The 27,541-nt window shown below is 38.0% G+C and overlaps 3 protein-coding genes across 12 annotated transcripts in view; all 3 read left to right on the top strand.

Moving 5' to 3' along the window:
* The window catches only part of kif1ab (kinesin family member 1Ab), a 30,075-nt gene extending 21,296 nt beyond the window's left edge, over window positions 1-8,779 (top strand). For 6 of the 9 annotated variants that reach the window (XM_039677163.2, XM_039677166.2, XM_089131334.1 and 3 more), the window contains 12 exons: window positions 94-117; window positions 243-357; window positions 530-663; window positions 794-855; window positions 1,000-1,145; window positions 1,824-2,009; window positions 2,301-2,372; window positions 2,681-2,799; window positions 3,355-3,468; window positions 3,944-4,136; window positions 4,265-4,383; window positions 6,519-8,779. In XM_039677163.2, the coding sequence (XP_039533097.2) occupies window positions 94-117; window positions 243-357; window positions 530-663; window positions 794-855; window positions 1,000-1,145; window positions 1,824-2,009; window positions 2,301-2,372; window positions 2,681-2,799; window positions 3,355-3,468; window positions 3,944-4,136; window positions 4,265-4,383; window positions 6,519-6,561 (1,327 nt within the window). In that variant the 3' untranslated portion in view covers window positions 6,562-8,779. The remainder of the gene's footprint in view (window positions 1-93; window positions 118-242; window positions 358-529; window positions 664-793; window positions 856-999; window positions 1,146-1,823; window positions 2,010-2,300; window positions 2,373-2,680; window positions 2,800-3,354; window positions 3,469-3,943; window positions 4,137-4,264; window positions 4,384-6,518) is intronic. The other 3 variants (XM_039677172.2, XM_039677167.2, XM_039677171.2) reach the window with 1 other exon arrangement.
* Window positions 8,780-10,079: 1,300 nt separating this feature from the next.
* On the top strand, window positions 10,080-19,906 carry espnlb (espin like b). 2 transcript variants are annotated; one of them, XM_039675547.2, is made up of 10 exons: window positions 10,080-10,532; window positions 10,821-11,011; window positions 12,403-12,589; window positions 12,690-12,872; window positions 12,989-13,120; window positions 16,967-17,086; window positions 17,164-17,305; window positions 17,381-17,502; window positions 17,869-18,042; window positions 18,153-19,906. In XM_039675547.2, exons 1-10 carry the CDS (start codon window positions 10,230-10,232, stop codon window positions 19,614-19,616), a joined length of 3,018 nt encoding a protein of 1,005 aa, XP_039531481.2. In that variant the 5' UTR covers window positions 10,080-10,229; the 3' UTR covers window positions 19,617-19,906. The 2 variants fall into 2 exon arrangements, with proteins under 2 accessions (XP_039531481.2, XP_088987462.1); XM_089131336.1 differs by having other exon boundaries at window positions 10,081-10,532; window positions 17,167-17,305.
* Window positions 19,907-20,766: 860 nt separating this feature from the next.
* Window positions 20,767-25,987, top strand: rab6bb (RAB6B, member RAS oncogene family b). The gene is made up of 8 exons (XM_039677600.2): window positions 20,767-20,994; window positions 22,874-22,932; window positions 23,041-23,094; window positions 23,180-23,285; window positions 23,422-23,533; window positions 24,613-24,706; window positions 24,914-24,980; window positions 25,779-25,987. Exons 1-8 carry the CDS (start codon window positions 20,925-20,927, stop codon window positions 25,841-25,843), a joined length of 627 nt encoding a protein of 208 aa, XP_039533534.2. The 5' UTR covers window positions 20,767-20,924; the 3' UTR covers window positions 25,844-25,987.
* The last annotated feature ends 1,554 nt before the right edge of the window (window positions 25,988-27,541 follow it).

The raw sequence follows: 27,541 nt of genomic DNA on the forward strand, positions 1-27,541 counted from the left end.
TTAATGTAATGATTATATATATGTATATATATATAAATTCATTTATAACAAAATTGTAATTCACTAACATTTTAATGTAATGTTTCCTGTCAGAGTGTCATTGGGAATTGACCATAGGTATGCTTTTTTACCCTTCAGTATAAAGTACAGTTGTTGTTTTTATTGTAACCCTTCAAAATTGTTCAAATAAGGAAAAAATGTAAGCACTGATTTAATTCACTAAGCTGTTTCTTACTTTTCAGGACATTTTATCGCTTTGAGGTAGCATGGGATAGCTCCATGCACAACTCCCTTCTGCTGAACCGTGTCACTCCATATGGAGAGAAAATTTACATCACCCTCTCTGCCTATCTTGAGGTGAGAAACTCTTTTTCCACAATAAAGTTATCAAATTAAGACAAACAATGTGGGATAATTTGGAACTCATCAAAACTAATATAAACACAATCACAAGTATAGCTTTTTTTCATTTTAATAGTAAATTCAAACGTGTGCCTGTTTGCTATAATAGTTTTTGCTATAATTTTAGATGGAGAACTGCACTCAGCCCACTGTCATCACAAAGGATTTTTGCATGGTGTTTTACTCCAGAGACGCTAAACTTCCTGCGTCTCGCTCCATTCGAAACCTCTTCAGCACTGGTGCCTTTAGGCCGTCTGAGAGGTGAGGAAAGTTTGCTTGCCTCTTTCTGCAGTCAAATAAACAGGTCTTAAATCAACCAATTGACCATTTCGAAGCTTTAATTGGAAATTAAATGTTTTGTTAAACACTACGGTGGTGTTTTGTGTCTCAGTAACCGTGTGACTGGAGTGTATGAATTAAGCCTCTGCCATTTGGCTGACATTGGAAGTCCTGGTAAGTTATCGTGTACAAATTCAGACAAATGACCTAATTATTATATTAGGTTATTTGGTTATATTAGGTTATTCTCATATATTTGTAGATTTAACCCAGTTGTTTGATTCATTTTGTTGTTCCACTTTGACCACGATGGTGCAGGTATGCAAAGGCGGCGCAGACGGGTGCTGGACACCTCAGTGGCGTATGTGCGTGGAGAGGAGAACCTTGCGGGTTGGAGGCCCCGCAGTGATAGCCTCATCCTGGACCACCAGTGGGAGCTGGAAAAACTTAGTCTCCTACAAGAGGTACAATAAATTCTTTTAAGTATTTAAAGGGACACTCCACCCATTTTCATTAAGCTTTCCATTGTTAGAAACCCAGTTATACTATTGAATGGTCGTGCAATACTCTCTCATTTTCCCCTGAGATTGTTCTGTGGTGAAAGCCGAGTAGTAACTTTAGGGGTTACCGTAATCCTCTTTTTCTGAATCCGATGTCCGGATTCAGCTTTTGCTTTCTGCAGTCACCATTTATTGTTTACATGCACAGCTTTTGTTTAAATTTAACAAATCGACCGAATCCCGAACATTTTGGGCGATCTCGAAACACATTTTCGGGCAGACTCATCACGGAGACTCACTAGACTAGCCTAGACTTGTTGTTTAACTACTGTGCTGTTACTGGTAGGCGTGGCCTCCTAGGGCAACGAAGCAAATGCATTCTGGGAGTTGTTGTCTTTCATCCACATAAGCCAAAAATACATTTTCTGGCTTTTCTCAGTCTAGAAAGCTCCAAATTCAAAAATAGTTTCACATTTCTTCTACATGAATTACCCATTTTAAATACACATTCATCTTTCCAGAGGTGGAATGACCCTTTAAATATATTTATTATATTTAATAAATAGGGCTTTTAATCTGGGCTATAATCTGACTTTTGTTTTCAGTTAAGTGCATGACTCTGAGGTGTGTGTTTGTTTACAGGTGGAGAAGACCAGGCATTACCTTCTGCTGAGAGAGAAGCTAGAAGCATCTCTGCTGCTGGGACAGGACTCTTTCTGTGGCAAAGACCTCATGGACTCACCTAAGGCCTCCAGCCCCCTGATCAGCCCGGTAGTCAGTCTGGGTCTGGACAGTCCCAACGAGAGGCAAAGGGAGCTGGCTGCCAAGGTGATCGTCTGCAGCTAGACACCTACATAATGTCACACTAATAGCCTATTCGCACCAGTTTGACTGAAACAAACAAAAGTATAAAATATTTGGCAATAATGTTTTTGCATAAAAACAACTCGGCAAACAAATTTTTCTAATTATTACTTTTATTTTCAGTAAAATATCATCCCACAAACCAGATAAATTTATTTGAGGAGAATAAATTGGATAGATGGTTGGATGGATGGATGTATAGATATGTTTTTATTACTGTTATATTTATTTTTCCTGTTTTTTTTCTCTCTTCAGTGTGTGCGACTGCTCATGCACACCTTCAACAGGCAGTACAGCCAGGTGAGCAGCAGTCTCAGTGAGAGCAAGGTGAGCATTTACTGCCCTAGTGTCCATACAGACCTTGCCTCATTCTCTCGCCCGTGCAGACCAGATCTCTCTCTCCTTCTCCCTACATCTCTCTCAGTCTCATTTAGCAGTCCTTTTTTCATTTATAGAGAATTTGTGTTCACTTCACTTCTCTCATTTACTCATTTAGAGTAGAGCAGCATGATTAGTGTAATAGATGCTTTAAGGGTAAGCATGGCATTTTCTGGAATATGATGCATGAGACACTTACCCAAGTGTTACCCACTTTATCATTTGGTGGTGCTCTCTCTCTCTCTTTTTTTTTTTAGCTGTCGGAGATGTCCGCATCCTTTTTAAGAGACGGTTCTTCTTCACCTCTGAGCACTCTGACTCCCTCATCCACCTGTCCATCACTGGTGGACAGTCACTATGGCAATCCAGACCTCAGGTCAGTGTATTTTCAACACAAAACCCAGAGTCTCCTTCTAATATGATTAGGGCTGGAATGTTGTTACTCTGTGAGTAAACTAAACCCTTCATGAATATACAGTTAACTGTAGTTCTCAAATTACAGTATATGACATGTCAGACAACTAGTCCAGTGTGGTTATGTTCATTCAGTCCGGATTAGTCGAGAATGCGGTTGTGAGTCCTGAAAATGTGCAGGTGTCAGTTCGATTGTGGAATGGGGTTGTCACACTTATAAAAAAAATAAAAAAAAAACATGTATGAACTCAACTGTTACAAGCAGCGCTGCCGCACTAGCCATAAGCATCTTCTGTAGAGTTTTGTTTTGTGCGAAACAATACAGGGGATTAGGGATGAACATAAACAGTGTGTAATTGACGTGATTACTTCGACACGTTGTTCCAGCCCGAAATATGATCACAGTATGTCTAATACGAGTTCTCTGAGAATCAGATTTTGTACTGTCTGTTCACTCTCAAAACACCTTAAATACATTATTTCTAACAGGACTTTCTTGTTCTGTGTGATTTTACAGAGGAGCTGAGGCTAATTCGGGTGCCTCTAGCCCTGATCTCGACCCCTTCAGCCCCATAGAGCGAAAACACAGGAGCTGCGCCTTCATCCCGAACATCCAGGAGATTCGTGTCAGGTAGCACCCCAAACAGTCTGAGAAATTTAACTTGACTTTTTTTTGTCGCACACAGAACTGTAATTAATACAATTAGCATTTTGCTTGACTATGTTATCAAACGACTAACGTTTCACAAACCATGTTTCCGTTCACCATACCAATATTTATTTGACATATATTATTTGAATATTTCACTTTAAATGGTACTGATAACTGAAATGTTTGCTTATGTATAACATTGCATCCGCACCACTAGGTGTCAGTATAAAGTCCAAGACCACTGTTGAATTGTACAATGAAATATATGTTTATATGTAACTAAAATACACTTTGGGGCTAACTGTTCTTTTAAAGTTGCACTAAAGACAATTAAATATATTTACAGCAAGTATAAAAACTCACTTTCCTTAACTTTTAACATCATGTATCATGTTATTGATTGCTCTGCAAATAGTTTGTTATAAATCTATTATAATTTTTCCTATGATTTCAGCCCAATTGTGTCAAAGAAAGGCTATCTACACTTTCTTGAGCCCCATACCAGTGGCTGGGTGAAGCGGTATATTGTGGTGCGACGGCCTTACGTCTACCTGTACCGCAGTGAGAGAGACTGCGTGGAGAGAGCCGTCATCAACCTGTCCTCTGCTCAGGTGGAATACAGCGAAGATAAGCAGACCATGCTGAGGGTAAGATCCATTAATTCCTCATCTAATGTTAATATACACATGATTGCTGAGGGAAGTGGTCAGCTATCTAAAGCTGTCTTGCTTTTTGTCAACTGATTTTGTTAACCCATGTGATGTTTTGTCTCCAGGCTCCAAACACTTTTTCAGTATGCACTGAGCATCGCAACATTCTCCTCCAAGCAGGCAATGACAAAGAGATGCATGACTGGTTGTACGCTTTCAACCCACTGCTGGCAGGAACTATCAGGTATTCAAAATTTATTCAGTGATTTCATTCCCTATAGCACAGTTACAACAAATCATATAAAGTCTTCATTCAATATTGGTCTCTCTTTAATTTTATGTAACACTTTAAATCCGTGTTTCTCAACTAATTTTGCTTTAGGATTTTCAAGATTTTACACTGAACATTAGGTAGCAACCCAAAACAATAACACATTTCTTTATAAAGCAATAAATAAACAAAAAATGCCCTTAACTTTTTCCCCGCCTTTGACAGAATTATCCGTCGTTTGTGAGAAAATGTTTCCCAGATATGGGCTCTATGCACGGCGTTATTTCCGGTGAAGGATTAAGGATGCTCGATAACTTCTGCCGATCGTAGAGTCCAATGCAATACAGAGAATTTATATTGAATTTTATACTCCATGGTTATACTAATGAAACGTTAGTCACAAAAACAGATAAAACAGACACCCCTCGTTGTGTTTATGCTTCTTTTTAAAATTATATTAAATAAACATAACTATATATAAAATTACATCTAAACGTATGTACGTTTCGTTTCAAAGACGGGAGGACAGTAAATATTGAAGACACTGCCATAATCCCGTTTTCTCCGGTTTTCCTCCGCTTTAATCTCCACAACCGGAAATGTACGAGCATCCTTACGTCAAATGCGGAACTTATGCGTGCATATAGCCCATTGACAGAATTTTCACTGTTATATGGTAGGGGGCGCTATTACGCATCTTCTGAAAGAGTACTGAATCTCCTGATCAAAACGCATACGAAGAAGATGCAGAAACAAGCGATATATATATATATGTAATTATATGATAATGTAAAAGAACGCAATCATTAACATTAAAAAGCATGTAAATCAAACCTGCCTAATGTTACTGAATGAAATGTCGACCCAGGACGAGGTATAGGACTGTGCAAGCATTAGGGGTGTTGATGTACTCGATCTACTCAATCTGTGTTTTGATCATCGTTCGAAATCCGATCTGGGTATAGTCTTTAACAAAAACATGATTTTTCTCAGCTTTTTGTTCAAAATGTTAGTTTTTTTATGAAAGCTACCTTTCATAGGTTTTTTTTATGTCAAAACCTGTCTGTGTTGAACACGTGTTGTTCTTATTAAAAAAAGTTTTTCATTCATTGAAAAACTGCTGAAATAAAATACAATTTTAATATTAGTTGAATACTTAGTTGAAAAAACTTGAAATGTTGCATAGCAACTCAGAGCTGTATTTAAAAAAATAAAACTATTAAAAATGACAAAAGCACTTATGCTTTTTCAAATGTATGCTTTTTCATGCAGTGTGTAATATAGCTTGTGAATGTAAAAATTCTGCAAAGTTATAAAAATAAAGTGCCAGACAAGTAAAGTTATTGTCTCCTAAATCTCCTAAAATCAAAATGAGACGTTAGCAATTCCAGTCTCACTTCCTGTTACATAGCTACGTAACAATTAGCTACGTATTGTCTGCCTGCGAATAACATCTACTTTGACCCGCCCTCGAACACTGTAATTGTAAATGAGACTGGAAGAGTTTGGTTTGTGTTGTCGACGCAGTTTTTAAGAGCTGTGAATCCACTTTGCATGCACTTCAAAAAGATGAGGACTCGCTCTGGAATTGATACTGAAAATGTATGTATGTATGTATGTATCTCTATGTATCAAGCACTGAGGAAGCCTTCAGAGCTGGAATTCAAATGTGGTAATAAGAGTTTAATTTCCAACATTCACTGTAAACGGTAGACCAATCACAACAGACTGAGCCGTCTGGCCAATCAGAGCAGAGTAGGCTCTCAGAAATTATGGGTTTAAAGAGACTGAATCTTTGAACAAACCGTTTTTTTACCTTTGATAAATGTTAACTTATTGTCAGAGACCTCCAAGAACCTCAAAAATAGCATTATAGAGGCACTTTAAATAATACTAAACTAACACTGCTGTATTGCCATCTGCTTAATTCGACCTAGACAGATGAATTTGCACCAAAATGGCATAGTGACATTTAACAGTTAGTTTATGTCAAAACAGACCTGTAACCCATTTTTGGGTTGCAGCACAGCAGTTGAGAACCACTGCTCTAAGTGGTTATGGTCCGTGATATCGCTGAATATTTCCTTATCTCTCTCTCTACCCCACAGGTCTAAGCTTTCCAGAAGAAAATCAGGACAGATGAGGATGTGAAATAATTTTTTTCCCTCTGGCTCAAACCATAAAAAGGCCTAAAAGGCCTTAGTGATGTAATTAGGTCATGTGATCATAAGTGCCCTGTCCCCATGTCATCACAGCTGCCTCTTGCCTGCCCGTCCCAGCATTCCCCTCAGTCTGTCCATGCCAACCATAGACTGCGGGCTTCACAGAATGTGTGTTGATGTGTGTCTCAGGCCCTATTTAGTGTACATTTAAGCACTTCCTGCTAACATACAGTAGCTAAAAGCTAGAATGGCAAAACGACATCATAGACACTGCCCTACTCTTAACTGCATTCGTTCATTTGTAAATTCGACTCGATGCTCTGTTTCTGTATGTGCTGCTTCAGAGTAATGTCAAGTGCTTTTACCTGGGCTTCAGTAGTTGCCTGATCATTCTGCTGCGATCATTGTGCTTTTCGAAGAGATTCAGAGCTTATTTTGAAGTCGCGGATGATAGAAGATTTGAGAATTGAGATGGATTTTAGACTAAAAGAAGTAATTGTCTGTTATTTTCGACAAAAATCGGCATCGCAATAGTACAAAAACGTTTAGTTTGTGTTTTGCTTTGATCTGTAATGTCTTTTTTTACATTACATCTTTACGTTTACTTATCTATTAAGCATTGTATGTTTTATAAACATAATTTATTTGTAGTGTGCTACAACAAAAAATTCACCTTGCACTTTTGATAATGAGTTAGGTTCGTTTTGGTTCATTTGCACTAGAGCTCTGCTGCTAAGAGAATCAGCTTCTTTAATGTGGGCTTTTCAACAGCTTATTTTTACGCACAAAATTAGAGAGCGGTGTTGCTAAATTTCCTTTAACTGATACACTTAATGCAAATGCATCAGTGCACATTATAACACAAATTTCTAATAATATTATGCAGGAGGTTTATGTTCAGAAACACTTCCTCTTTTGTAGCTGTTTTGTTTAGGTCATCCCAGCCTTACGTGTTATTATAGAATATCTGTATTCAAACCTATTACATGGTGTTTTCCTAGGGAGGTGACATCTTGTAAGAGAAGATCCAGTTTTAGTGTTAGAACATAAAACAGAAAGTCTATAAACTCCCCAATATAGAGAACGTTATATTTAGCTCAATGGTAGAAGATATATCTGTTATATTGTTGTTTTTTTGCTCCACCCTTTTTACGATGACCATATGCGTATACTAAGTATTGAAAAGCCGTGTTTCTTGTCATGGCAACTACATCTTAAAGAGGTATAACCAGAGGCCGTTGTATGCTGATGAACTCAGAAATCTCTTGTTTGGTTTGGGCTCATGCTATTGGTCAGTCAGCCATTTAGTATGTTGCTTTAGTATGTTGGATTGATGTTTTGTGCAATGGGCCAGCCAACCCAAAGAGCACAAAATGTAGCTGCTGTGAATGTATCTGAGAGATTTGAGCTGGTCTTTACCTCTCAAAATGGTTTCTTCATAAGGATAAGTTTAAGTATGCCTTTATAGACTCTTACGTTATGGATCTGAAGTGTAAATGAGGGATAGATGATTAAGTTTTGGACAATATGTTGACAGTCATACCTCCCAGTGCCCTGCCTTTTTTTTTTTACCCATTCCTGTCTTTGATTATGCTATGTATATGATAGCATGCTGTACATATTTATTCAGCTTCTAAATGAAATGTATCAAATGTATTCCATTTACCTCCATACAGTATAAGAGTAGCATTTACATAAAAATAATTGATTCAGTCGTATTATTTTACCGTTTGAAGGATCACTGTCGTCTATGAGCATTTAGTGTCCGCATTTACATGATGCCCTGAAGATGAAGCATTCAACAGGACTTTGTCAGCATACATACTATATATTGCAGATAAACAAGATTATTAGGGTTTGTAGTTGATATGTCTCTCTTTCACTCTCAATGGAACCACATCTTTCTGAACATCATTTTGAATAAACGTTTTTCATCATTCATCCAAATATTCCAAACTTAAAAAAGAGAAACTCAATATAATTAAGTGTAGCTACTGTAATTGCTTCAATATTTGTTGATTTTCTCTGTATATAAACCCAACTGTGGTCTAGCACACGGCTGATAACCACTTTATACCATAATGAATGGACTGTAGTGTACTCAGTGCTCAACTTCTTTGAGTGTTGGACCTGTGTCTTCTAATGTCTGTGGACACTTAACACTTTGTCTGGTGTGAAATAAATGTGAAATATGCGCAACGTTACAAGAGTTTGGACTTTCTTATTTGTCTAGAGGCAGAGTAAACTTTTTTTTTACTATAAAGGTCCAAATATAAAACTCGATTGAAAGTATTGCCTTGTTGCTTTATCAGGCAATGACTTTGTAGGGAGCATTTGGGCACAAATGTACCTCACAAAACTGATTTCGGACAGGCTCCTAATTCAGCATAACGGTTTAATGATCTACTACAACAAAATAGAGTGAGCTTTGGTTGTAACTAAGTGAATATTTAATTACTTCAATGGTTATTTATCACTAGAAAGACATCAGAAGTGTTTAAAAACACATTTACTCTCAAACTGACCACCAACAGCAACTTTCAGACTCAACTGTCACTGTGGGATATTATAAGTAGTGAATGATACATCTATGCTGACTTCAAAAATCGATCTGATGAAGGTATCAGGAAAAGGGAAGTCACTGTAAAGAGTGATCCGTTGACTTAATTTTAAAAAATGAGGAAACCCGTCGCCATAAAATCAAGTAAATACACTTCATGCATAATTGAAAAATATAAGTTATGTGGAATTGTCAAATACACTGTAAAAAATATTGTTGGTTTAACTTAAAAAAGTAAGTAACCTGGTTGCCTTAATTTTAAGTTCATTGAAATGGAAAAAGTGAGTTAATACAATGAAGGAGAATGATATAATCATCAGAAACTTAAAATTATATGTTATCTGAACTATATAAATTATTTAAGTTTATTTGACAAAAGAAAAAATTTTGTAATTACTAATAATGAAAAGATTTTTTTTACAGTGTAATTTTAGGGCAATGGGTTTACTCACTTTTTTTAAGTTAAATCAACTGATTACTTTTTACAGTGTAGTATGGGAAACGGGACTGTAAAATAAATAGCTACCCTATTTTTTAATCTAATACGTATTGTAATTAATGGAGTTATTATGAGTTGACGTACATTTCAGGCATCTTCGCTTTTCATTCGATTTGAATTCAAAGTGTTGCTATTGGGTGATAAAATATGTATAAAATTCGTAGAATAACTTTCTATAAGTTTTACTTTCTAAGTTTTCAGATGGGATTCTGCTTTGCTTGTCATCTAGATTATCTAGATATCATCTAGATAGCCCCAGTGGTTAATTTCCCCTTTGAATAATTTTAAATGTGCGATGAAAACTAAATTACTAAATATATTTCCCTTAATAACACAATGGATGATGTTTCATGCTAAACGTATTTGTTCTTAAGCAGAGCATCTCCCATCATCCTACTTTGTTATTGTATCTGAGAATATAAGCAGATATAAATGTTCAAATGAGGGCTCTCGTTACATTTCTGGCTCAGCTCTATCCACCCCCTTCATCTCTCCCATGGACATCTGTCAGCAAGCTCAGGTATCATTTTAGAGAGGGAGCGAGAGAGATAGTTGGGTACAGCCCAAGGACCCCTGCCACTTTTGTTTCGACTTGCCGATGTCTAGCATGGTGCTCCACAGGGCCATTCAGGCAGCTCGCGAGGGGGATGTGGAGGCTCTGAGGGCCCTGCATGTGTCCGGATGCCTGAGTCCAGCCATCACAGACACCCAGGGAGCTTCACCCGTCCACCACGCCGCCCGCTGCGGGCAACTGGGCTGCCTGGAGTTTCTGGTAAACGAAGCTGGTTTCCCCTGCCACACCTGCACGAAAAATGGAGCTACGGCCGCCCATGATGCTGCCGCCACCGGGCATGTGCGGGAGCTGCAGTGGCTGCTGAGATGGGAGAAGTGTGGGATTGAGGTGAGTGCCATGATATATTGAGGGAAAAATTACATTTGACAGCGGGATTGATGGCGTTCTTGAGGATAGGCTGCTGTGTCAGTTTCCTTTACTGTCAATTACACAGGTCATTGATGATGGATGTACAATGAAAGCAATGAAGCACCTCTTTTATTAATATTACTGCTGGTATAATGGCGTATGAGTGTATTGAAAGGTCATTGTGATGTGCTACTTACTATGCCCATAATTCAGAACTCTTCACACTGGGTATTGGATGCTGACGCCGGTCTTTGTTTTGGCCCACAGGACCGTGATGGCGAGGGAGCGACGGGCCTGCACCTGGCTGCCAGGTTTGGCCATGCGGAGGCAGTACAGTGGCTGTTGTTTGAGGGAGGCAGTACAGAGGCACAGACGAATTGTGGAGCTCGACCTGTCCATTACGCTGCAGCCAGCGGAGATCTCACCTCTCTCAAACTGCTCATGTCCAGCTCCCCACGGTGAGGCTCACTGACTGCTACACCATCCCTGGCTGGCCTTTCCTTAATTCACCTTTCAGTACAGTATACTTTGAAGATCAAGCTTGTCAGAAGCTTCTTGCAATTTAAAACTGGCAGATTGGTCTTTTGAAAATGTAGTTGAGTACAAACTACCAACAAAAGGTGTTTCAACTACATTGAAGCAATTCTGTAATTGTTTAATCGTTTACACACACTTTTATTTCGGATGCGATTAATCGCGATTAATCGTTAATTTGAATGAATCAGAAATTCGAATGCCACACATATGAGAATGATAAAAAAAACCTACAAGAAAAAAAGGCATTCTTTGGTAAACATAGTAAGTCATACTTATGAGATAAAATGTCAAAATTATGACATACTAACCCCCGGTTTCACAGACAAGGCTTAAGACTAAAATGCATGTTTGAGCTGTTTTAACATATCTTAAAATATCGTTTTGTCTCAAGATTCAGTAATGTTTTAAAATGCATGGTTATAAAAGCTATGTCCTAATTGAACTAAGGCCTAATCCTGGCTCAATCTAAGCCCTGTCTGTGAAACCAGGCCTAAATCAATTATGAGTCAAAATTATTAAATAAAAACAATGACAAAAAGTGAAAATTATTAGATAAACGGTCATAAAAATGTCAAATGTTAATCTCATAATTATGTCAATATGTTGAATTTTTTTTATCTCATAATTGGGCAAAACTATGAGTCATCATGCTTAAATACACATAAAGGCAGCAGTTTAGAGTCAAGTTGCCATTTCTTGGGAGCTGTTACTCATCAGGGAGGGAGGCTGGGAAAAGGTCATCTGACACATGTCAAACCCACCATCTGGGCTTTGTCTATAATATATGAGGAGCCTCTTACCTGCCACATGACGCCACCTGTGTGCTTACTGTACATCTGCACAACCACCAACTTCTACTTAATGATGCAATAGAGCGTATACCTCTAAACAGCTAAGTTTACATGCAACCAAATAATATGTATGTGAGCTCTGAATGAAATTTCGATCGGATTGCACCTGAATAATCAGATCAATTAAGCAAGTAAACGATCGAATCTGATTATTTTCTCAGGTTCAAAAATATCTTTCACATACTGTATGCAGTGATGCGTATATTTACATACGTTTTACGTCTTATGAAGGTGAATGGTCAGTGAAGGAGACTAAATATGTGCTTGAATTTGAAAAATATGTTTTTCTGATAAACAATTATGCTCTTTTTGAACACAGTGACTGGGCATTTTGTTTGCAATTAGGCCTACATGCAATACACGTGTAAGCCAATATGTGAATTGGATTGTAAAAAATGATGGCGGGGAAAGAGTTAAGCAAAGATTTATATTATGCTGTTAGTCCAAATGTATTTGTGCAGGTGTGTGGACTGCCAGACCGGTACTGGGGCCACTCCGCTGTATCTAGCCTGTCAGGAGGGGCATCTGCATGTGGTTGAATACCTGGTGAAGGACTGTGGTGCAAATGTCCATGTGCAGGCCAAAGATGGCATGAGTGTGTTGCATGCAGCTGCCCACATGGGACACTATGCTTTGGTGGTCTGGCTGGTGAGTTACAGCTGCTTCAGTCACTTTGGCATGATTTCCCTCAGGTTTTATTGAATTTGAGAGTTGTGTAACCGACTCTGTCTCTGATATGGTTCTTTAGGCCTCCTTCACGGATCTGGATCTCTCCGGTCAGGACAAGGATGGAGCCACTGCACTGCACTTCGCCGCTAGCGAGGGTCACCATCGCATCGTGGAGCGTCTCTTACTGATGGGAGCAAAAGTCCTGAAAGACCTCTGGGGTGGGACCCCCCTTCACGATGCGGCGGAGAATGGAGAACTGGAGGTGTCTGTCAACGAATTCAGTTCCAATCACAAATCCTTATCGTGACAACTTGGATTACACAGTTTAAGTAGTGTTTGAAGGTTTTGAATGACAGCTGTAATCTCTTGTTCCCTCAGTGCTGCCGAGTGCTGCTGAACAATCACATCAGTCCACTGGAGAGAGATTCGGATGGGTTTACTGCAGTGGACCTGGCTGAATATAATGGCTATCATGATTGTGCCAACTTCCTTCGTGATGCAGATGCTCATGTAAGATAATTAGTACTTTCCTCAGCACAATTTCAAGCTAATTTTTGTATGATTTTTGTTGAATGTCCATTTTCATACAGTTTATTCCGTATACACTTAATATTTGGGGGTCAGTGAGATAAAAAAGAAACATTTTTATTCAGCCAAGGACATATTAAATTGATCAAAAGTGACAGTAAAAACCTTTATAATGTTCCAGCAGATTTCTATTTAAAATAAATGCTGTTCAGAAATCTATTATTCAAACAATCATGAAAAAATGTATCACGACATCTACAAAATTATTGAAAAAAGTTTCTTGAGCATCAAATCAGCAAATCATCATTATTTCTGAAGGATCATGTGACACTGAAGACTGGAGTAATGATGCTGAAAATTCAGATTTGCCATCACAGGAATACATTTAATTTTAAAATATATTACAAATTGTAATAATATTTCACAATATTACTGTTGATCAAATCAATGCAGAATAAAACCCAAACTGTAGTTAAGGTAAACATGGATAATGTGTCATATTCCACACTTGGATAAAAAAAAAATCCTCATTTAATTATAATACTTAAGTATACCAATTAATTACATTTACTCAAGTGCTTTACACCCATTAATATTGCAAACATCGACAGCTGAGGGTCTGGGTTTTGGTAATGCTCCACCTTGTAATAGCAAACTGTTACTGCCACCTACAGGCAAACACTTCTCTTGCATGAATATATTTGAGCTAATGAAATAGTAGCTTATATTGGCTGAGTCATGCTACAAAATAGAGGACAAGGAACACATTAAAGTGCATTTATTAAACCCAACACTAGTTCTCCATTATTTATCAGATATGGGGCAAGATATTCTTCACAGGAACAACCTATTCAGAAGGCTGAACAGATACCTTTAATCCTTTAATAACAGAGGCATCAATAATTTGATTATAATTTGATCCACGTCTGCTAAGAGTAAAAGTGTTGACAAGTGTGTATTCTCTTGGAGAAAGTTGTCATTGGACAATTCGAGGAAAATGTTTCTTGTGTCATGAAATCTAATGATTGAATTGCCTTGTCCCTTTTTAAGCATTCGAGAGTGTAGCTGAACATGTTATATCATCCATAACTGGAGTGATAGACAAAAGGTCAGAATCCAGAGAGAGAGTTCGCACTCAACGATGGGCAAGACTTCTGAGAGTATCATAAACACCAATCAATGCACTCGCTTAATACTTATATTTTAGCTCTGCCTCCTTTGCAAAAGGGCATCAGATACGTCACTTGTCCATAAATGAAGTGGAAACTATGCAAGCGTCACCCTTTCTTTTGATAGCATAACTACGATGGCATATTAAAACGTTATGGCCTGACACAAGCTGATTAGCAAGACACTCAGTACTGTCTGGTTGGCGCATGACGGACCTATCGGCTATCACTCACGCCCCTCTCAACATGAGCTCCAGAGCCCCAGGGGTGAGGACGATATAAGATCCCCAGTCTCAGGTGTCGGACAGAGGCTCATAAACGCAGTCAGTGGTTTTGTCAGAGGGCATTTTACTCCCGTGTGTTTGGAGTTGCTCATGCTCAGTCAATCCATCACAGAGCCGATGAGAGAGAGAGAGAGAGAGAGATGTGGCGTTCTCACCAGTTTGTGTGCCGATGTTTTGTTTGTTTATGCTGGCAGGGCTTCAGTGTGTACGGGTATCCCCAAAGGAAAGTGTGAGATGCACAGTGGGGTTCTTGACAATAATTATTGTTCACAGGAGGAATAATTACATAAGATCAGTTTAATTATTATTACAACAGAAAGCTAATGGAGAAAAGGGCAGACATAATGCAAAAAAGACGGGTTAATTATAATATAATTCAAAATATTCACTCACAATATTGGCACATGGAACTTAAAATCTTTTACTTATAAAAATCACTTTGTAAAATTATTTAATGACACTTTTCTCAGCATATAATCTCCAATAAAACCTTGTTTAATTTGGCATGAAATTAAAAATATATATAAAAATATATAATATAATTAATAAAATAAATAATAAAATAGATCCTGTATAAAAGTACCTGCAAATGAATAGAATTGATATGATGCTTAAGAATTGCTTGATCTATATATATATATATAGTTGTAATCAAAATTATTCAACTCCAATTACAAATCAGGTTTATTGGCAAAATGTACAATGGGTACAATATTGCCTGATTTGCAATGGGGGTTGAATAATGTATTATTATTTATGAATTATATATACAGTATGGAATAAGTTGAGGGATTTAAATTTAAAATACATCAATGTTTCCATATTTAATAAAAAATCTGTAAGTATAGCAATATAATATAATACAATAGAGCCTGCATGAATTGCCTGCAAATGAATAGAGTTGGTGTGATTTGAGGCTTAGCTAGAATTGCCTGATCTGTTCCTCCTGCATATCTAATCGTCTGTGTAACTGATGACCTCTTTGCTTGCGGTCGGTTGAGGTGCCTGTGACAGATAGGTATTAAGTGAAGCTCGTTTAAATTTGCGTAACGGCAAATTAGTTACGGATAGATACTAATGTGACACCACAATCCTGTTTGTGTATCAAATTCACCATCAAGACATGTTCTTTGGTCTTTGCCCTTTTGTGGAAGTAGTACTCTTACCACATTACAATGCATTCAGAACAGCAAATAGTGTGTCTGTAAAGGAAAAAAAAAAAGAATAGTGAGAAACACGGTGAGGCATGGCAAGGAACATGTGCTGAGGAACGTGTGGCTGCCTTTGGACTTTAAAACGTGTAAAGAACAAACGGTTCACCTAATCCCACCCTTTAATTATTTACACTTTACTATGAAGACCTCCTGTCTGAGCTCACTGTTTATAGTGTGCTGATCCTTAACCATTTGGCCACTGGATGGCTGGAGCACTGATGCTCTCATTACACTCCGCTGTTATACTTGTGACGACTTGACCAGTGAAGCAACTGTGAGTTATTTCAGATTTTATAAACATTCTTTTACTCTTTTATTATGTGAAACCTATTAATTAAATGTGTAGGATTTTACACATTCATAGAAAATAATACTGCTGAGAAAATAATCTTTGAAATATTGCTTCTTGGAGTTCTAATGCTTCTCTAAAACTGTAAAATCAATATCAGATTACAAAACAACTGCCTTTGGGCAAATGTTGTGCATATCATGAATGTTATCAAGAAAACGTAAATTAAAGCATGACTAATAACATCCTGTCATTATGGTGTACATAAATCAGTTCATAGATGAAAAGATTTCTTATCATTGTTGAAAACAGTTGTGCTGCTTAATATTTTTACGGAAACCATGGTCATGTTTTTCAGGATTTTTTTGATGAACAGAAAGCTCAAAAAAACAGATTTATTTGGAATAGAAATCTTTTGTAACCTTAGAAATGATTTTACTGTCAATTTTGATCAATTTAGTGCATCTTTGATGAAAAATTAAGTATTTATTTCTTTAAAAAACATCATACTGATGCCAAAATGTTTTATGGTTGTGTATGAATACAGTGTATTGAAAAGGTTATGTCTTCATTTTCTGTTGCTTTAATGTAACTGTATGACACATTATGAATGTCGCTAATGGCCTTAAGAGAAGTCAATCACAGCAGTTGCAGGTATGGGTCATTTGAACCATCCGATCAGATGACTGAACTCTATAGGCAGCTTTCCTTTGTTAACTAAGTGGGAGGTCTGCTATGCTAAACAGTTTGAGCTCCAGTTGCGCTCGCTGGGGGAGCAGAACAAGATGTACATTGTGCTTCAAGACCTGTATTTTGCACCAGAATACTTTTTTAATTCAGAAAAACACTGTTCTTGCATTGCTTTGCTCCAGCTGTCTTCAGACATTGTTCTCATAGAGGAGGAAAGGACCTTGTTTAACACAACAACCAACCCCTACCAGGACATTAAGAATCAGTCCTGTGAACATAGTGGCCGGATGGAAAATAGCAAGGTGAGGATTTTTAATTATAAACAAGCATGGCAAGACACAATTGTTCTTAATTGCTTCGGCTATTTTCCTGCTCCTAGCAGCCGGTGAATGAAGTGCCTCCCCAGCCCCGGCCCTCTCCAGCATATCTGGATTCCTCAAACGCAATACCGGCCTCCTCACAGGCTAAGAAAGCCGGAGCTGGAGCTGGAACCATTCAACATGTGCAAGTGGCCTCTTCAGGTGAGAAAAATGTCAACATCCACAATAAGAAAATATATTGCTAAAGTTCTTTCATTTTCTGTCTTTGGTTTATAGTTGTAACTTCATTTAACATGAAGAAACATCTTGACGAAGACGAACCGGTTTTATCTCATAAGTCCATGAGGTCACTGAAACAAGCAGGAATCACAGCGGTCTTCACTGGACAAACGATAAATGTATGTGCTAGCCTTAACATTGAAAAAAGTCAACATGAAATCACAATTTACCCTATGTACCTTTCTTTCAGGTATTATTGTCCTCACATCATAAGTGCATATTTCCAAAGAAAACTGTAATGTAAAATGAAATTAATCAGTAATTGGATTTACAAGTTTAGCACTTGATTAGAGCTTGACCTCAACTTTCGCAAAAGTGGGTATGATCATTGTTTCAAGAGTGGAGTGGTAAATTTACATTCAGGTCTGAATGTACAAATGTAAAATAGTTTGCAAATGCCATTTTATTTTGACTTGAAATGAATGTATTTATTTGCAGTATAGTGATATCATAATATGTCTGAGTTTGGATGAATCTTTTTCCAGAAAGAAGAGAATGGAATTGTTCCACTTGCAGAGTTGGAAGCAAACCTTGCTGACATTGATTCTCTGATCCCGACCCATGATGAGAACGGGAGGCCCATTGCTGAATGGAAGAGGCAGGTTATGGTCCGCAAGCTTCAGGCTCGACTGCAGAACGAAAACAACCCCTGCAGAAAAGTAAACAATTTAAAACCCCTCCAACATAAAACTGTATTGCTAAAATGTCCTTCCATAACACACCATGTCATACGTCAATATGACCATAACAATTGTTTCGTCTTATCCAGGACAACGTTGATACAAATATTGAGGTGGACGGTTGGAGGTATTCCCAAGTCCACAATGTAATTTTGGGCCCCTTTGGAGAACTGCTTACTGAAGATGACCTGGTCTACTTGGAGGGACAGATCGAAACAATTTCCCTTCAAAAACGATGCCAGGCCTATGAACTAGCGCTTGCCCGGCTGGCGGAGGAACTTAGGGCCATCCTTCCTGCTCCTATCGTTAATATCACCGTCAACACTCAGTGCCACCAGGTCCAAAACATTGAGGAATCTCTACCTCTTCCTGTGTGGTACAATCGGATCTCAAATATAGTAAAGAGCATGTCACTCCTCCTGACAAACCTCTCAGAAACAAACGGCGAGGATGGGATCTGTAACACGGATCTGGCATCGGTCTTCACATACCAGCCAGAGAGGCAAAGTTCAATAAGAGGACGTAGGCAGAAGGTGGAACTGGAGATCCAGCAGTCAGGAGTATCTGTGAGAAATTTGAGGTCCAACTTTGAGGGTCAGATAGGAAACATCTACCCATTTTCTGGCCTTTTAAACAACACATCTGACACAAGGCAGCAAAAACTGTCTACATCAACAAATCGAAATAAGCAGTCCGTGGGGACAATCCAAAGCACTGACATAAATCACATTAATGACAGTGCCAAATGCCAACAGGCACCGGGCAAAGATGCAACTAAAGTGATGGAGACCACCTGCTTGCGGAAGGAGCGTATCGTTGTCCTCTTTTTGAGTCACTGGAAAAGGTCTGCGTATGCAATATCATTGCGAGCCAAGATAAAACAAGAGCTTGGCACTCTTACAGGAGAAGGAATAACAACTCCAGTATCCAAGCCAGGAACCAGATCACTGTATCATCTTTACAGGCAAAGAACCGCAATAGACAAGATGATTGGCAACTGGAAACGTGTCGCCTCAGGGGTCCCATCACGTCAGATCCGGAGCCTTCAGAGGAAGTGTGTGACCTACTCGCCCGAGCAGTTCCTTCCTCGCGTGGACGGCGCTCCTGTTGCTTATGACAGCCTGACCCTTGACCTCTTTATGCTCGGCTATTTTCACATTCTCGAGCAGGACCTCCCAGCTGAGGAGCGCAAGATGAGGCACCTGTTATGCTTTGAGGTGTTCGACCACATAGGGAACTTTCCCTGGGAGACAGTCCGAGACTTCCACCGGGCCGTCCTCAGGGACATTGAGGCTGGGAGACGCGAGTGGAAAGATGGTTTCGAGGACATCAAAATGCAATACTTTGGGATTTTCAAGGTAAAGGATTCTTGTGCCGAGGTTAAAGTTGCGCCGCAAGTTATCATCGAGAATACCATACCAATTGATGGAGGACATCTCAGCAGAGATGGAAGCAGTGATTTCTCAGTTTTTAGCAATGATGAGATTTGTAAATATATTGATCGTAGTTTCACCTTCTGGAAGGAGAAAGAAGCAGAGTTGTTTGATTTTTGATATTTTTCAATGCGGTGATGGTTTTTACTGTATATGAGCACAATATCATTTATAGTTATTTTGAATACAAAATCGCTTTGAATAATTATTTGGACTTTTTTGAGGCATTTCGAATAGAGATAAATTAATGACAAAAAGGCAACTGTGTGTTATTTAGTACTTTGCAGTATCAGGTAAATATTATGTACAGTACCATTATAATGATAAGAATCTGGCCAAAAGAGTCTTACATCCATGTGCATTTTACAAATTTTGATGTTTGACCTATCTCTTTTATAAATAAACCTTTATTTTGTTTGAAAAGTGCCATTTCATGTGATTAATCACTTCTTCTGAGTCTCTTATAATTTGCAGTTACACTTTCTTTTACAAGAAACAATTTGACCTTCACTACATTAATATACATGTATGGCAGTGAGTGAGTGCAATGTGTGTGTGCTCAGCAGGGATGTTCAGACCACCCTGAGAGAGTGGTGAAACATGTATAAGATAGAGTGCAACACTCATTAGCAGTGCTACACAGTACAGTCTAAGCCTATGATGAGATCAGATAGACCTAAGATAATCTACTACATAGCAACGTATCACTCAATACATTTGATCAAGCAAGAGATGTTGTGGGCACTAATATTAGGCACACTCTTTAACGTCAAAACAAAATGTATTAAAATGTCATATGGACCTAACTTGCATGATACTAAGGGGATCTTGGTTTGAATAAGCCTATGTCCCTCTCTTCCTTAATTTTAATCTTTTTTCAATGGTCATTTGCTCTTTATTGAATTTCTTGTACTATATTAGTTACTTTATTAGCTACTGTATAAATTACCAGGTTTCTTATTTTCTATATCCCCTATTGATGTCACATAAGCACAACTTTTACATTGTGAAATGTACACACAGACAAAGCTTACAACAGTTTGTTTGACACCTTCCATTCATAAGTATTCACGTGTACAAGACAGCTTCTTAATGCAGTCTTCGTCAAGTGTTTGCAAAAATGTCATAAAAAGTATACAATTATGATTTGGGTTTAGAGATGGGGATGGAAACATAGCTGAACGGATGCATGATGGCCTGCGGTTGGTGTGCGAGGAGAGTTTACGGAGACGTTTCCGTAAACACACAGTGATATCAGACGGGCGTATCGCCACCACTGCGCATGCGCACAGGGCAGGGAGAATTGACATCGCGGAGCAGTACTGCAATATCCATCGATTCGCGACCGAAGATTATCCATCTGCATTCTCGCAAGACTGGTATCACCTGTACATATTAATCCATAACAACTGTGCCATTAAAGCAATCATGTCCTTGGGAAGTGACTTTGGGAACCCTTTACGGAAATTCAAACTTGTTTTTCTTGGGGAGCAAAGCGGTGAGTCTTTGGGTTTGCCACGACTGGGTTTGGACACGAACCCATTAACCTTACAACACATGCATGAAGTACATTAGTGTGTTGTTGATTCTTTTGTGTATCTGCTTGTTTGTGGTGTTAGTTCAAACGATGTTTCGATACGATTCCCTGTCAAACAAGTCGGTTGCATATGTTTAATTTTTGATTAGTCATGAAAACGTATAGCTATGCATCGTCATTACACTACTAAACGTCCACTTGCGAATATAACGTAATATAATCGTTATTTGTACAACTGTAAATGATTGTCACTTGCATTTTCCATTGGAGGCAGAAGGTCTTATATTATTGATCGCTAAAATTCTAGCGCGGTCTAAATCGCTCAAAACAATGACATGAAATATTTCATTCGAAAGAAATGTAAATCGCCTTATTTGTATAGATGTCCCTGTAAACATCCACTGATTGAAAATGTCATGAAACAGAAAGGCGCAGAAGCTTTGGATTTCCCGTGTGTCTACAGGAGACACACCCAGGTTGGCAGTCAGTGTCTGTGGGATTCTTCAGCAGAGCAAAGATAAACCACCATGCATCGTTTTTATGAGCAGTCATACGATCAGGCTATGTAATAGGAATATATATCGTGGTTTATTCTTTTGGCTGGATGATGGTCTTCTCAGTGTCACTGCTTGTCACTGTCGGTGTTTGTGAAGACGTAATCAGATGGGCATCATTTTTGTCAATTTTGATGACTGAACATACAAACATTGCAAATAATAACACTAAACATGGCGTCACCGTAAAGTTCATGTGTTCTTGAGATATTTTTTTGTCATGAGTATGTATTTATTTGCCATACATTATCCCAGTAATAGCTCCTGGTTATGTCTTTATCATTCACTGTTCGTATGGAGAAAATGGACAGCCAGTCAGACAGAGGGCCCTATACATTGTATGAAAGACCATTTTCGATTAGCGATATTTGGTTTTAATCACAATTTTTAGAGACAGCTATCTGTGTACTTATATATGAGAATCAATACATTGCAACCTGGATATGATGTTAGATATCACCACACCTGCTTGAATGTTTTCCCCCCAAGGATGTTATGCCAACTTAATGAAAAAGCTCTCATCATTTACTCACTTTTATGTTGTTAGATTTTTCTGTTTTTCTGTGGAACACACAAGGAGATGTTGGGAAGACACTCTCACTCATCTTTTTCCATATAATGAAAGTGAATTGTGACCGAAAAAAGGAAGTCAAACTGGTTTGGAGCAACATGAAAGTGAGAAAATGATGACATTGGGTGAACTGTCCCTTTCACGTCAGAAGACCACTTGTATTCTGCTATCCATGGTCCTGAATCTAACTGTTGGCCAGATTTGATTGATTTTGTTTCAAGATTTAAGCAGAACAACCCTCATTCTTAAGCCACAGAAGAATAGGACTATTATTCCCCCTTGTTCTATGAGCTCCACGATAACTATTGGCATTGTGCTGTTTGCTGATTTTAGTATCTCAGCTCAGCCTGACTAACAGGCCTGACCCGACTGGCCTGAAAAAAGCAGTCCTGTAGTGTATGAAATATACTCTGGAATTTTTGCTGTCACAGTGGCTCCATGTTCTGCCGCATTTTTCAAGCCGTTTTTCATGTCATTGTTGTAACTCTATAAACCAGGGAAGTCCAAATGACTGATCTCTGTGTAATCCTTAAGAAATGCACTGTCATTTGAAGGACGGAGGTTAAGACAGTGCTTTGTTTCAGCATATGGCAGTGTAATTCAATTAGTGAAAACACTATGAATAGGGTTATGTCAGGACAAACAAGCCATTAATTACTTCACTGTGTGTGTGATTCATCAAAATCTGAACATGATCCTGTTTTGTTGGTTACAGTTGGGAAAACATCGCTGATAACAAGGTTCATGTATGACAGTTTTGACAACACTTATCAGGTAATCTATCTTTTTTTTGTGTGTTCATACATTGATGTAGAAGTTTACAGAGTTTTTCGGATGTCTATGTTATTTTGTATCTTACTTTGAATCATATTTTCATTACAGGCAACTATTGGAATTGACTTTTTATCAAAAACCATGTATCTGGAAGACCGAACTGTAAGAAGCTTTGAAACTATATATACTGCATATATACGTTAGTGCAGTTATCAAAATGTCAAGTATGTTGTATCTTTTTTTGCAGGTGAGGTTACAGCTATGGGACACTGCAGGGCAGGAGCGGTTTAGGAGTCTTATCCCGAGCTACATTAGAGACTCCACAGTGGCTGTGGTGGTTTATGATATTACAAGTGAGCCACACACACGTATACACTCATACACACTTTGAGGAATTAAATGATGTATGTAAAAGCAACTGCTTTTATGTTGCCATGTTGCAAACTTGATGATCCAATTAGACTGAGATTTGTTCTTCTCTTGCTCCAGATGTAAATTCATTCCAGCTAACCTCCAAATGGATTGATGATGTCAGAACAGAGAGGGGAAGTGATGTCATTATCATGCTGGTCGGCAACAAAACAGACCTAGAGGAAAAGAGGTGGAGTCATTGATGATATTAACTAGGGATGGGCATTGACAAATTGCATGGTTTGATTTGACTAAATTTCGATTCACAAGCTTGCGATTCGATTCAGTTCGATTCAATATCAATTACTGTAGTTCAGGCCTATCAGGTACCGTACATGGCAAATGTCCTCAAGGGAATAAAATGTCTCTCAAATAATGCTGTAAATTATACAGGGAACACGAGTTGGCACATCACTATAATATGAAAGGTTAAAACCAACTCATTTGTCGGCTACTTAAAATTAAATTACACATAAGGAAATTTTAACATTCTAGAGTTCATTTTTCTAGTTGACTAAAGAGTTTTGAATGACCTTTCTGACGTAAATGGACGATTACGTGACATATTGTTACATACAAGCTGTTTTATTGACATCTTTCCATGGTTGAAACGCTGATTAAGCGATTACATGTGACGATATGGATTTTGACAAGTTGTACTGCATTTTTCAACATACATTCTGATGTTCATTCATGTTTATTTTGTTGTGTTTGGCGAAAACATTAGCCTGGAAATCCAGACTCAAATCCGAAAGATTAAGGCTCTGGCATTGAGTAATGAAAATCGCCCAACTCGAGGGGCGTCACCAAGCATGCATTTGAGAATCTCACTGCATGCAATTGGATAACCCCCTACGACCAATCAATACACCCCATATGCTTAGTTACCAGCGGAGCTAACTAGTAGATTAGACTCTTGCTGTATCCGGTCGGCCAAACAGCAAAAATGTCCTTCTTGCAAAGAAACAATTCAAGGGTCGTCTTACTGTATGTTTCTCTTTTAGATAAAAAACAAGTCTAAATCTTTCATTGTTGCAGCCAAAGCCGTTTCAAACAACTGGTGTTCATCCATAGCCATCTTGCAATGTTCACTAATAACTTCTTTGACGTCACAAAAATTAACATTTATTTATTTTTTTGTGCTTGAATTCTTTATTTGTCAGTGTCACTACCGTATCCATTTTCATTTTTTATTCAATTAATTTACTCAAAATCATAAGTTTAATGTACTTTAATTGTAATACATTATGATGGCATTTGCTCTGATAGGCAAATCACCATAGAGGAAGGGGAGCAGCGCGCCAAAGAGCTGAATGTGATGTTTATCGAGACTAGTGCAAAGACTGGCAGCAATGTTAAACAGGTAAGTCTCAGAGCACTACAAAGGCAAATGGACTTGATCCAATAGAGTAATTTAATTGAGCTCATGCCCTGTAACATGACACATGGGAAAGCTCTAAAAAGATTTGATTTAGCCACTGAGTTGTTGCCCAAAGGGCTTTAGCTATACCAATCGGCTCTGGAAAATAATCCTCGTCTTATTTCATTCTCTTTCTGTTTGGTTTAACAGTTGTTTCGGCGAGTGGCTGCCGCTTTGCCCGGAATGGAGAGCTTGGATGAAAATAACAAAGAAGGAAGTATCCTTTAATGCGTGACATTTAAAGGTGATATGTGTTGTTTTTGAGGATGTGTCCCAGAGACAAAACAAGTAAGCCAAATGAAAATGCCATTTTTAGATTGATTTCCCTGGAAAGTATAAACCCTTGGCTTTGTGGTGCATTCGAAATGTCCTGTCCCTGCGAACACTGCAACAGTGTCCCAACCAATACTGTGAGTTTGGGGCAGGACTGTCGGTTGGTTCGACCAATGGAAGATGGAGAGAGTGTTCAGAAAACTGAAAACAATCATTATTTTTTTCATTCACATTTCGCTAGTGCAACTAAAATGACAAAATTCACTCAAATCAATTATAGTTAGTCAACATCTTTTAGTATATGATTTACTGGATAAAATATATTTGTCTATGTAATCTAAAATCTAAATTTATTTTTATATAGTTGACATATAGAGTTGTTTTTCAACCCCTCTCTACCAACTAGCTTTTTTTCCAAAAACACTAACTTGATAAAATCAATATTCATTATACATTGCGTTTTCACCCCAAATACAAAGATAGATTTAAGACGCATTTAATAAGAGATAGCAATAATACTGAAATAAATTTGGTGTAGGATTTACTCTGAAACAAGTTTCACTCAGAAATTGTTAGTAAATTTCACTTCACCGAATACAAAGAAATTGCAAATAACACTTTGTATTAAATGCGAAATCTTGAAGTAGAAAGAATAAAATAGTATTTTCTTGTAAAACATACTCTAATATTTTTTTTACAGTGTGTAGTTCCTTGTTTTCCTTGACACACATCCCTCTCCCAGTGATCGACATTAAGCTGGACAAACAGCCGGATCCTCCGGCCACTGAAAGCGGGTGCTCCTGTTAGTAGAAAGCGGTTCGGACCTTCATTAACACCACACGCTTGTTCTGTTGCTTCCTATGGGTCCACGTCCTGTTGAACTGTATGATCGGATATAGGCTTTTTACATCTATCTGAATGGGTCTAAAATTATACTCCTCAGTTGCAAGAACAAAAAAAAAAAAATTGCACTGTCTGTTCAATTGCCAAAATAATATCATAGGTAATTCAAAGCGACTAGCTAACAGATTCATATAGGACAGGAAAGGGGCATGTGTACCATATTTGGACAAAAACATTCAGAGTGGATTATCGGTTGTTATGTTTTGTATTTTTGTACATTACAAAAAGCACTAAATGATGCCTTCACAAAAAAGAAAAAAAAGAAAACAGAGTTTAAGATTCAAGACGGATGGCAGAGTAACTGTCTTTCGTCTATAGCATGCATGTAAGACAACTTTTAGAATCTGTCATGTCCTTTGGTCCATTCACATCAATAGTAATGAAATGAAGAACTTAATGAAAAAAAGACAAAAGAGAGAGCTCCTGTTCAAAGTCTTAGTGTGGGTCTGTGTATACATCCCAACATGCTAATCCAGTACCAGCCTCCATGAGAGGTGTGCGTACTAACCTGGCTAACCTTTAAAGTGCTGTGGCACTGTTGCAAAGAACCAATGGATTTTTCTGCTAGCTTCATGTACACTTTAGATCCACCAGGCGGTACTGTATTGTATATAGTATTTATATTATTGTGAACATCCATCATTTAAACGTGGTTTATGTTCACTTGTACAAATGTTTGTTTTTCTTTTTTCTTCTTTTTTTAATATGACAAGGGCTTCACTCTTATTTTGTCGGTCTCACCTGTAGCCATACACTGGTAGTAATCTATTATTTATAATTTGGGCATTTTGCTGTTGCCTTATACCATTTCACTCACTCATTAAGAGGATCTTTTCTGATAGAATACAATTATTCCCGTTAAAATTTTATTATTATTATTTCGCAGCCAACTCGAACTAAAAATAATGCGATAATTGTCATTTGTTCGGTTGGGGTGAGAAAGGCATGCACTTTGTTATGGGCTCTGACAAGGAAGTGTGTGGTTCACCACAGCATAAAGTGATGAAACAGACAAATAATTGTCGTATCCCTCATAATATCAAGCTCTTGTAGTCTCCCACACATGTCTAATGGATGTGTAGATGTTGCAGGTAAACATTTTCATCTCAAGAATCCTTAATCATGAAGACCTTTTCAAAATCGCACTGAGAGAGAATGAACCCGCCTGTAGTCCACTCATGACATTCTGGTTATTGCAACAGTACGTTCAAGAAAAGTAAGTTGTTTACAAAACTCTGGAAACATAGTATCTTTAGTGTTTAATTGTTTTTTTTTTGTGTGTTAGTTTTATATGTTGAATTGTTTACATAAATGCACTGATTAACACCACTGATTGTATAGAGATTCATTTAGGATATATTAGGTATTTATAATATATTTAATGTTAGTGCGAGTTTCTTTCTGGTGCCAATACGTCTATTAACTCAAACAAAAATGAACATGAGGAATTACTGTGACTGAATTGTCGGTACTAGGTTTTACTTAAGCTTCTCGGATAATTAAAGGGGCCGCTGATGTTAATGAGTTGTGCACAGAGCATCTTTCACGTTCACATTTCTCAAGCCTCCGTTTCCTCTTGTTTGCTTTGTCATTTTTCACTTT

This window comes from Pimephales promelas, chromosome 5 (assembly GCF_988280905.1).
Source record: "Pimephales promelas chromosome 5, fPimPro1.hap1.1, whole genome shotgun sequence".
Classification (NCBI taxonomy): Eukaryota; Metazoa; Chordata; class Actinopteri; order Cypriniformes; family Leuciscidae; genus Pimephales; species Pimephales promelas.

What these genes read in the sequence shown, in the direction of transcription:
- espnlb (XM_039675547.2), top strand. Translation starts at nt 10,230, where the DNA reads ATGTCTAGCATGGTGCTCCACAGGGCCATTCAGGCAGCTCGCGAGGGG. An exon ending in CGGAGAATGGAGAACTGGAG is followed by an intron (nt 12,873 to 12,988) that starts GTGTCTGTCAAC and finishes TTGTTCCCTCAG; the next exon opens with TGCTGCCGAGTGCTGCTGAA. An exon ending in TTCGTGATGCAGATGCTCAT is followed by an intron (nt 13,121 to 16,966) that starts GTAAGATAATTA and finishes GCTTTGCTCCAG; the next exon opens with CTGTCTTCAGACATTGTTCT.
- rab6bb (XM_039677600.2), top strand. Translation starts at nt 20,925, where the DNA reads ATGTCCTTGGGAAGTGACTTTGGGAACCCTTTACGGAAATTCAAACTT. An exon ending in TTTTCTTGGGGAGCAAAGCG is followed by an intron (nt 20,995 to 22,873) that starts GTGAGTCTTTGG and finishes TGTTGGTTACAG; the next exon opens with TTGGGAAAACATCGCTGATA. An exon ending in TGAAAATAACAAAGAAGGAA is followed by an intron (nt 24,981 to 25,778) that starts GTATCCTTTAAT and finishes TCCCTCTCCCAG; the next exon opens with TGATCGACATTAAGCTGGAC.